At 31.8% G+C, this 12,301-nt stretch overlaps 1 protein-coding gene across 1 annotated transcript; it reads right to left on the bottom strand.

Annotated features, from left to right (window-relative positions):
• Positions 1–834: 834 nt before the first annotated feature.
• EAE98_012012 (uncharacterized protein) lies at positions 835–4,895 on the bottom strand. The gene is made up of 4 exons (XM_038959636.1): positions 4,111–4,895; positions 3,737–4,048; positions 2,654–3,576; positions 835–2,605 (listed from the first exon to the last, which is right to left on the bottom strand). Exons 1-4 carry the CDS (start codon positions 4,275–4,277, stop codon positions 1,428–1,430), a joined length of 2,580 nt encoding a protein of 859 aa, XP_038803952.1. The 5' UTR covers positions 4,278–4,895; the 3' UTR covers positions 835–1,427.
• Between the last annotated feature and the right edge of the window lie 7,406 nt (positions 4,896–12,301).

The raw sequence follows: 12,301 nt of genomic DNA on the forward strand, positions 1-12,301 counted from the left end.
TTCCACCTTTCCTCTTCCTCTTCCCCCTCCCTTTTTTTTCCCCTTCTCTTTTCCCTTCCCCTTCCCCTTCCTCTTTCTCCTAATATTCTATTCCCATTTATCATTTATTCCCCATGTCTTTCTTTTAGCTTCCCTTTTTCTTCTCCTTGTTCCTCTTCCTCTTCCTCCTCCTCCTCTTTCCTCTCCTTCTCACTTCTTCCCTCCATTCCCATCACTCCTAACTTCTCCAATCTCCTTTCCCTCCTCACTTCTCCAATCCTTCTCACTTCCACCATAACAATTTCAAATAATACAATACTTTTTCCTCTTTTCATCCTCTCCCTCTCCTCTCCTCTCCTTTCTTTTTCTCAATAATCAAGTAAACAAACAAACAAACAAACAAATAAGCGAGCAAGCAAGTAAGTTAGCGAGATATTGCTCAACAGCTAACTATCTATTAAGTATATATATGTATGCATGTATGTCCACGAGTATTTATGTATATATTATACAAAAACATATACACATATAAACATAGACATAGAAACATACAATATAAATTTCACAAAGCAATAAAATAATCCATCAATCACACCGCTTGACCATATTACATTACATTATATTATATTCATTAATAGTCGGCTCTCACAAACAGCCTCCTAATACCTAGTCGGGGAAAGCGATTGTCCCCAGAAAGCAGTTATCCCCAAAAAATTTTGGTAAAGATTTTATTCAATTCTTGAAAAAAGAATAATAGATTTCAGATTATTAAATTACTATAATCTTATTAAATTCAACAATATAATCCACTACATTTGGTTTTAACTTTATCTATTATAATAAAGATAATAAATAAATAATAAGAATTAATATTTTATTAATAATTATATAATTTATAAAGATTGTAACTGATATAATTCAATTATTATGATATTTTCGAAGTTTTTTGGGGACAACCGCTTTCCGGGGACAACCGCTTTCCCCGACTAGATACTAGAAGGCCGTTTGTGAGAGCCGACTATTACACCCCCAAGAATTTATAAACAATCATTTTTTAGCTTCAGAACTTAGGGTATCTAATCATCTACCTCTTACTCCCTTACGAAATCTCAAGATTCGAAGACTCAAAGATTCCAGATTCCAGATATCAGAAAAACACATCTTCTTTCTTTTCATCCAGATATCCACAAATCCACAGATCCATCCCAACCTCCACCAAATTAAAGTAGAAAACATTAAAGGGTATGGTAAACACTACCAACTCCGTCCTCATTCATTTATTTATTTATTCATCGTTCCGTTCCGTTCCGTTCGATTTCCCGGGGTATAAAAAACATCTCAACTCATCGCATCCAATCTCATTTCATGAAATTTAGATCTTGAAAGATCTATTATCAATATTCCTCCACATTTCCATTCCCTTCCCTTTGCTTCTATCCATACATAGCTTAATAGAAAATCTTTGGTTGCCAAAGTGGTGGTCTCGCTCCCTCAACATCCCAAACCAACTTATTCTTCTCATCAAGCGTACATCCCTCATCGGTAATTGGAATAACCTTACTTGTGTGAGCCACTTCCTGAGCACTGATTCCAGCCTGATCTCTCGGGATCCATAGCAGTGGTGCCTCGGAGACAACAGCGGGAGGAAAGTATGCGTTTCGAGCAGTGACATCATCGTAGAGATTTTCAGGATCGAGGTTACCATGGGGAACAAGCGTGCGCATGCTAGCGTAGTCGCAATGAATATGGGGTTTGAAGAATTTAGCAAAAATACCGCCTTGGGGTTTGGCGTGAGGAGTCAGGTCGCTGGATCCGTTTTTCTCGTTATGTTTCTCGTGGGAGACGGTAGGGCTACCGCTCATACCGGCTTCGAGCTCGCCGCGGATAGATTCTTCTTCGGCCTCGAGAGTTTTGGGAAGGGTGTGCAGAAGTGGGCCCATGGCTGCGTTGAGAGAAATGTGGTATAAAGCTGTGAAAATGAGGAATATGATCATGAGGATCATTTGTGGCCATGCTTTACCAATGGCGAAAAGACCAATCAAACAAAGCTCCGAAAGGTAGACACCGGTGAGAAGTTGTTGGAGAGCACGTGGATAAATAAGACCCTTGGTATCGATTTGAGTATCGGTGACGAAGAGGATATTATATCTGTAAGCGAGATAGAACAAACTCATACCGATAGTCGCGAAACCCATAACAAGTGGCGCGATACATGAGTAAGTAATACCAATGACAGCAATGTTAGTGAAAACTGGAAGAGTGCTACCCCATGAGATGGCACTCAAGCTAGTCCATTTTTGATACATCTTTCGTGGAGTAGTGGCCAAGAACTTGTAGAGAATCTTGAAAACAAAGAATCCAACAACTTGAGAAATGACTCCAGCGGCCACAGTCAAACCTTGAACAATAAAGTAAGAGATGTAAAAGTTGGAAGCACTGGGCAATTTATTCGCAAGAAGGGAAAGAATTCCAGTTGGACTGTTGATGAGCTGATACAAAACCGATGATGCCGATGATGCGATAGTGACAACCAAGAAAACTTGAATGACTTGGAAGGCAAAGTATGCGTTTTGAGTAAAGAGTTCCACGCGTGCAGTAGTTGGTTCACCGGAGAGTCTTGCGCAAACTATTTCGTATTAGCATAGGTCATTCAATTTTGATAAAGATAACTTACGTCTCATGATGATGGGAACAAGGGACATGAGGATCGAGAGAGCGACAGAAGGCAAGAGACCAGAGATGACACCCATGATCCAACTCGGAACTGCTTTCAACCACGAAAGCCAGCTAAATTGTTCCAGGTATGAGACGTTTGAAATAAGACCAACAGCCGCGACTGGAATAGCCCAGAAAACGATTAGGGCAGCGATGAATCCAACCACCGCAAATCTACGAACAACTCTTTGCCACCATGAGATGGTCAAAGATTTCCAGATGACTTCGCTAGGATGCACACCGATGTATCTAGGAGACATTTGAAGGGCCTGGTGATGAGCGAGAGTTTGAAATGCGATTTGAGCGTCCGATTGGTGAGCAAATTCGATGAATACCGATCCAACCTTCTTAGTCTCTCCAGCCAAATAAGTACTTTGAGCGGATTCAGTTTCCGGGATGAGAGTTTCCAATTCACTTCGAGCCCAATTGATTGTATCGACCTTCTTTCCATAGAGACCAAATTTGCCAAGCTTGTGTGTGGGACGCTTCTTTTGAGGTAACCATCTCGAGGCCAATGATCCCGATTCACCATTATCTTCTATGACGGGTTGTTCTTCTTGACTCGCCCCATTCTTGATTGCCTTGAGTCTTTCGCCATTTGCTGTTTTGATAAGTTTGACCTCTGCACTTTCAAGTTTGTTGGCAATTTCATCACGCTTCTCAACCAGTTCCTCCACCTTTTCGGAATCCGCAGCGATCCAAATGTTACGTACTGCACTTCCAAAGACCTTTCGAAGTTTGCTCTCCTCGAGATATGGTGCAGGAACAGAGATGAAGAGAACTGTTCTTGAAGAGATGCGATTTGCGAAAGTTGGGTTGAGTAAGAAAGCTTGTCGAAGGTTGACGTAATAGATGGTTTCTCTTGTAACAAGGAAAAGAACACTAATTGATTGGGATGAGTAAAGTTTCAGGAGGTCAAGACCAGCGAGCATTCCAAAGATCAAGAAAGTCCAAAGAAGATCAAGAAATTCCAAAGAAGATCATGAGATTTCTGGAAAAACTTATGCGCGCATGCAAAAGTGAATACGGAAATTGAACTTACAATCCAAAGAAAATCCATCCAATAAAACAAGTAGCATAGTATCGATCTCTTCCAGCCGACGTAGAACTATCAATATTACCCATAGAGAGCATATCCAGTTGTTTTGCTCCACCTCCGCCCGTCGCATTGATGGGGAACAGAACTGGCCATGTGATACAGCAACCCACAAACATAATGACCACCGTCATGCGCAAAAATCGAAGAAACAAATAGGCATCGAGACCTTGATGTTGAAGGGCGTAAATGTCTGGAATTTTGCGAAAAGGACCAATCCAATTGAACCATCCTGATGGAAGAGGTTTCGTTCGTTCTCTATTGGGATATTAGCATTGGCCTGCATCCCGCATCGAATTGTGTGTGAGAAATGTACGTACTCCTCGCGCAATGCACCCAGATACGTTCTCGGAGCATACCATCGGACATTGGATCTGCGCAAGATCAAGAAGATGACAAAGTACACGGCAGCCACAATCAAGGTCGGTACCAAAGTCGCTACCAAACCAGATAAACTGGATCCACCACTGCTGGTATCATCGGCCATGATTACCAAGTGATATCTTCACGATATCGTGGAATGACGCACGCAATTGATTTTGATTTCGAGGATGATAATTGATGAAGATTATTCCTGCTCATATGAGCAAAAATAAGAGAGAGGAAAGTCGAAGTTCGAAAGGGAAGAGAGAAGCGAAGGAAATCGAGGATGCGACTGGGGGAAAGAAGGAAATAAAAAGAGCCAGGACTGAGACCAAAGTGATGGACGACCAGGATCCTTTTTGTTTCGCAAGCTTGGACCAAGAACCCTTGTCTGAGGTGGTGGTCCTTGTTTTATTTTAATTTCTGGAAGTGATAACTGGGGACGAATCAAGAATTTTTTTCAATTGGGATGAAATGTTGATAGGATGGGATGAAATATGGATGGGATGGGATGGGATAGGCCCAAGGGAATAATCGAGAGGCAAGGATCTTCGATATGACGATATATGTTGGATTGTTGCATATGCAATCAATGGAATGGCTGTGATTTTGGTGTCAAGAGAATGAATGATGATGGGAAATGGAAGAATGGAAGAACAAGAATCCGAGACAAGAATGTTGAATGAATCCAAATCAAGGACCAGATAATTCTTTGCACAGCCAACAATCAATGATGAAATTACTCGGACAATGATGCATAAAGAATATTTCATTGTACTCATGAGATGAGTGATTATATATCGATGACTCTCATCGGACATCAAGTAGTAAGTAACATCAAATAGTAACATCAAATAGTAACATCAAAACATCTCATAAGAAATCGCCATGCTTCAAATCCACAACAAAGAACACCCTTCCCGTGGACAGCTAGTAAGAGGTGTGGCTTTCATCAACATGACAGGTATCCTCTATTCCCTCGGATGAACCAATCAGATGAACGTGTACATTTCTTGAAATTGCTCTAGACCATCCATTTCTCCAAAGTAACCCTGTGTCTGCGTCTATGGAATCTAGGATTGAATTCATGGCAGCTGAAGTGGGTAGCTAGTAGTATTTCATTTCTTCATTTCTACGGTACTCTCTAGTTCTCAACCCCTCCTTTCTCCCTCTCTTGCTAACTTTATTCTTCATTCTTTAATATATCAATATATCAATATATTATTATATCATATCATAATATCAAATCATCAAATAGAAAGATCACTATTTAAACAGCCATCAAATCAAATCAAAAGAAAGAGAGAAAAAATATATAACATAAATAACATAAAAAACTTAAAACCCCAAAAATGCAATTTCCCATCCTCCTCCATTTCATTTCAAACATACCTAACATCGCAGGTAGACAACCGATGGATGGATTGAGATAAGTTGCGGGAGTGGATAATCCTTGTATAGCTGAATGAATGGGATAGCTGCATAGTACACCGTACATACCTCCTTGGGTACAGTACTATTACATATTTGCATTTCCACATTGTGATCTTTCCAGCCACCAGCCACGGTTGAAGAGGGATGTGTTGTGAGTTCCAGGTTGTGATGTGTAATTTGTGATTGATTTGTGATTTGTGACCGGTAAAACGTGGTGAATGGTATGAGGTAGAGACCTGATGGAATCGATGTTTTAATTCTCACATTGTGAATCGTATGATCTGAAGAGTACGTACTAGTAGGTATTATAAAATTATATACCTAGGTACTCGTACTCATAGTATAATGTTAATGTTGATTCCCAAAGTCTAATAAAGATATCTACCCATCATATAGATACAATACCATCCATCTAATCGACTCTCCTCTCCCTTCAAACTCTTCATCATAAGAAAAGGAGTTAAATTACCACTCTCCTACCCATAGCCATAGCCACACGTTTGAAAGAAGGAAAGTTTCGAATATTAACTTTCCCACCTCTATCTAGTGACAGTAGTACAGTAGTACCTAGTCCTTTCGGATATCAAAAAGCTTAATTGACGCTTGTGGAATGATTAGACTGTCACCGGTGGATAACGTCGGCGTTACATCTGGTAGTCGATACACTAAATGAAGAGGAAATACGACTAATGATCCAAACGATATCAAATTCTCAACGAAAAGAGCAGAACCGTGATGGGAACCCCATTGGACCCTCAATTGCAATTCGATCGGAATATCCTGGATGGGCTGTGAAGATGCACTCTACACGTCCCTGGAAATCTTGACTGCGTGTTTAGCCGCCGGTACTTCATGTGAGGGATGCTTGGGTGAGTTTAGTTGAGGGTTCGCACCATAGTTCGGGACCGAAGGGAGTGAGTGTTGAGTGTGCAGGTGGGGTGGTTGGTTGATGATTTGTTAGAGCTTGATGTTGATATTGGTTCATTGTGATACTGGTATGGATGTTGACGTCGATGTGATATTCTTCAATATCGATATGATATCTACACAGTACAGCATAAATCACATTCATCATTACCTCGTTAGAGCTCATTCAATCCAAATTATCATTCTTTGCTCTTGTTCTTTACTCTCACCGAGCTAAGATCACAAGACAATATCATATCTCATACCAAGTAGTACCTGCAGAATTATCACGGACCCCACAGCTCGACATGGTTCTTATAACCTGTGAGCCTGTCAAGCTGAATCGATATTACTTCACCCCGCTGATATTTGCTGCGTTATTGGTACAGAGTACAGCTTATGTTTTCAATTGATGGGAATTTCCCGATGGTTATAATTCTGAGGATATATTCTGAGGGAATGTTCAAGTGCTCGATTTCTTATCATGTACTGGGTACTATTGCCATACTATCGCCACAGTATCTCTTGGCTCATCACCATGCCTTTCACCATCTTAATTGAAAGATGTCAGGAGAAAATTCAAATGACAATCAATTATTTGCAAGTGTAAATCAACTCTTCACCATGGATGGATGGATGGATGGATCGATGGATAATTTATCTCATCCTCAAACCACACAGTGATTATATAATTCAGGCTTTTGGCCTTGATTTCGAGGTAGGGCTTTTCGAAGGTTTATTGTAGAGTTTAAAACTATTTGATTTCGGTTTTAATATAAAAACCAATAATTTGTTATTTTTCGACTTTTCAATTATAAATTATAAATCATTTAATAATTATATCAATTTGATATAGATTCAATATATACAAATAAACTTTCTTATTATTTTGATATAATTTTTATTATTATAACTTTATTTAATTATATATATATATTAAAAATATAGATTTTCAAAAATCAATATTTATAATAACAATCTTTCTCTCTTTATTGATAGTAATATTATAATCTATTAATCTATATAATTATATATATTTTGAGAATCCCTTTAATTATAACAATTCTATAGTATCATTTAATTTTCTATTGATAGTGTTTTTATTGAGAAATAAGTAGTTAGATGCTTTTTTTTGGTAATATCAATAGTATACCTATTTATCTCCTTATTGGGATTGTTTTTGTATATAAATAGAGTTTTCTATATAAATAGTAAGTAAATTGGAATAAAATTAAAGTAAAAATGAAATGAAAATAAAGTATATATTCAATATTGAGATTGAAAATTAGTTTATAAAGAAAAAAAACTTTGTTGTATTTATTTCTGTTGGTTTTTTATAAACTTCTATTACTTTTTATTAATTTTTGTTTAACTTATTAATAAATTTCATTATATTCTGTAAATATTTATCAATTCCTAAAAACTCCTGCAAACTTCTGATATCTTCTGTGAACTTTTGTTATAATTTGAAAACTCTTGTTATTATTTCGAATTATTGTATTATACTATTATACCTCTAAAATGTAAGAAAGCTGATGGATATTCTAAACAAACTAAAGTTAGAAAACTTAGAAATGATTATAAAATTGTATTAATTATATCTAATATATTAATAATATTGATGATTAGATTAGATAAATATATAAAGCAAATTTATAAGATTGAATTAAAAGATATACTTGCAATAATCAAAGAAAAAGGATTAAAGAAATATATCGAGAAGTAAGAAGAGCTTATTAGATTATATTTTGAAAAAATCCTTTGGTTTCTAAATCCTATTATTATTCGAAAATTCAAGTCTATACAAATCTGAATTCTTTATTATCTAATTTATAGAAAGAGTGATACCTTTTGTATTACTAAAACTAGATTTGGAAAGAGTTTGATATTTTATTTATACTCTATTTTGATAGGAAAGATTATTCTCCAAATAGTTCTATTAACAAAGCTTGGAGAGGAGCAACTCGAGGATATCAAAAAGCTTTCTGGAACATTACTTTATTTTCTGAATTCCAAATTATTGAAAGAGAAAACTGAAATAATTAATTAAATTTATTAATTAAAATATATATATATTCTTTTAGGCTTTGAATAAATGGCTTTGTTTAAATTTAGGGATATACTTGTATCTTTTGAATTATAGTTTAATATTAGACTTGTAGTTATAAACAAATGTTATCTTATCTCGCAATAGAAAGACTTTCAATCCAAATTTATTATATTAGAATAGTTACAGTATCTTTTGTTTTAGGAAGTTATATAATTTAGATGTATTATTATTTTGAATACAGAAAGCCAAAAGGTAGTCTTAAATAATAAAGGATTTCGAAAATTAAGCTTTCGATTATATCAAATGTATATTATCTGTATATTAATTGATTATTCAAATATCTCATTAATAATAATCCCTATCTCTTACAAATAAAACAAATCTTTAAAGTTTTTATATTATCTTTTAAACAATATTATCAATAAAAATAGAAATCCAATTCCAGAAAAGATTTCCAAAATTATAATCTTTATAAATTCTAAAAACAAAACTAATATAATAAAAAACTATTTTCAAAATATTTTTTTAAAAAAAACAAAAGACAAAGTTATATTATATTCTATTAAAATAAAGAATAAAAGCTTTAGTATTATAAAAATCATTATTTTGTTTTATTCAAGGGTTAATAAAAAGAATCGAGTAATAAGATATAATAAATTTGTAAAGATAATATTAATTACCTGTATTACCATTACTATTATTATTTTTGTTATAAATATTAATATTTATAATATAAATCTAATTATTATTTGGAATATAAGAAAATAATTGATAATAGAAATATAGCAAAAAATAAAATAAGGAGAAAAAGGATTAAAATATATTAGTATAGTATATATATTCATATTATATTATTATTTTGATTCTAATAAATCTTATCCTATAGTAATAGAAGAATCTAATATTAGTACCAATAAAATATCTATTTTAATATGAAAGATAATAGAAAGATACTTTTTATTATTTTATCGAAAGGCAATATAATTGTAAGCTTTGTAAATCTTATAAGTTATAAAAAATGAAATGGAAAACAAGGATTCGGTAAATGAAAAAAATATTGATATAGAAATCAATATCGAAAATGATATTGCTGGTAGCAATAAAGTGTACTTTATTTCAAATGGCTAGTATATTTGAATAAAAACTAAAATGATTTAAAGAATTAGTATTTTTTCTATTTAATTATCTATTTGTAATAGCTTATGCTATAAAAAGATATTCCTTAATCGTTTTAAAAAAAATCTTTTAGTAATAGAAAAGGAGAGAGAAATTGTTCTATTAGAGATATATTGTAGTAAGTATAATCTAGATCTTCTTCTTATTTCATTGAAGTTATTGAATAAGGTTATATCAGTATTCAAACTCCGAAAAGGTATTTTAAATATATTTATATTAAAGAGATTGAAAAAATAATATAAAATTGAAATATCAAAAATAGTAATTAATCAATAACAATTTATATTACTAAGTAGTTACTTTATAAAGGAAAGTATATATTAGGAGGTGGCGGATTTATATTATTGATAGTTGTAAAATTGATTATCTGATTAATGGGATAAATTGACTTTAAATAAATTGTGTGAGAAAGTATCTAATTTTAAAGTATAATAATATTTTGATTGATATAAAGATGGATTGGTATCTTTATTTCAAGGATTCCTTTCCGAAATTGAAATAATATATATATTATATAAGCAAATATTGGTTGAAGTAAAAAAAACAAAAAAAGAAATCAAATAATAAAAGAATACTTTAAAGAAAACATTAAAAGCAATAATATTAGTTTTAATATAAAAACATTTGAATATAATCTGTATAGTTTCGAATAATATTCTTGTATGCTAAATACTTTAATAAAACTAGATTAGGAGGGCAAATATATCTAATACTTATCTTTAAATATAAATAGTCTGATTAAATAATTTTTTAATATTAAATAAGAATATTAATACTTTATATACTAAAAGTATTCAATTTAAGATATTAGTTATTTAGTCTAAAGCAATAGTATCCTTAATGCTGATTCAATGTATAATACCTATATAAAGCACAATGTTTATATAAAGTATATTAAGATAAAAACGAATATTAATATTATTATTATTTATAATCAAAGATCGAATTGTTATTTTAGACTTCTTTTTATTTATTAGCAAATTCGGCTTTTTAGTTTTTATATTTTCTTTATTTAATAGATTTGGATTTACTTTTTTTATTTTCTATTTATTTAATATATTTAGTTTTTCTAAAAATATAAATCGAGATACAAATAATTTCTTAACTCGAATTTGGTAGAGGTATAGATTTCCAATAATTAAGATAAAGGAAACTCAGCCTGATAATATAATACTAAAAATATAATATCATAATAATAATAGTAATAATAATAAAGTAATATTAGAAATATAGATTGAATTATAAATATTTATAATATAATTTATTAACCTTCTATTAACTCCTATTAATTCCTATTAACTCCTATCAACTCCTATCAATTCCTATCAACTCTTATCAATTCCTATTAATTTCTAAGCCAATAATAATTCGATATTTTAATAACAAATAATTAGAAAAAGTAATTAAAATAAATATATTTGATATTTAATCTCACATTATTGTTCTATTTTAATCTGTGTAGAACTATTAATTCCTATCAAATAAATATTAATTTATTATATATATTATATAGAATATTATACATTTGAAATCTAATTTATATACAAAACATTGAATATAATAAAAAGACTATTATAGCTTTTACTACTCAGCTAATAAAAAACCAAATACACAATGAATTTATTTGTTTTCTATATTCATATGCCCTTTTTATTTTTTATATATATTTATTTATCGAATATTGATATAAATATTATAATCCTCCTCAAAAAATCATTTACAATGCGATTATAATCAGAATTCTATGTATTACATAATCACCTAATTCTAATAGAGTAGTATCTATTATTTCAAATAAATAAAACTTTATTACATTATCTTTCATTAACAATTCAATTTTCAATATATCTACTGCCTCACGCGTTTCCTCTTATATTCTCTTTTATACTTTCTTTTACACTTTCTTTCATGTTCCCTTTTATACTTTCTTTCACACTCCCTCTCACACTACCTTCCGCACTATCACTTTAGTTTTCTTGAATAAATCCTTTAATGATTTTAATAATGGGTTTGGATATAAAAATGGAAATAATAAAGAATTCGAAATTGGAGATAAAGGAAATGATAACTCGGAAATTAATAATATTAATAATACTACTAGTAGTATTATTAATCAAGATATATTAGACGTTATTAATATTAATAATAATACTGCTATTGCCTATATATTAGAAGAAATAGGAGTAGAGTTGATATCTAAAGAGGCTTTTAAAAAGATATAGAAAGGGTATGTAGTATGCTGCTTATGGCCTTAGAGTAATGTTAAATCCAAAGGACTATATCTATTAATATAGTAATATAAATGGTGGTATATGAATAAGAATGATTGGGATAAAGTAATTCCGGATAAACAAAAAGATTTTAGTTATATTACTCAAATTATAAAATCAGAAATTAAAGAACGATTATTAGAAGAGAGTAAATACGTTTTCTGTTGTAATCATAGATTTGAATACTGGGTTTACTTTAATCAAAATTTGTAATAAATAATTCGATCTGATTTGATATATGCTCATTATTATTAGATTACCCATAAAAGGAAATATAATCTATTTATTTGTATACAATATAAAAAGAAAGTG

Source organism: Botrytis deweyae (assembly GCF_014898535.1).
Source record: "Botrytis deweyae strain B1 chromosome Unknown BDEW_057, whole genome shotgun sequence".
Taxonomy (NCBI): domain Eukaryota; kingdom Fungi; phylum Ascomycota; class Leotiomycetes; order Helotiales; family Sclerotiniaceae; genus Botrytis; species Botrytis deweyae.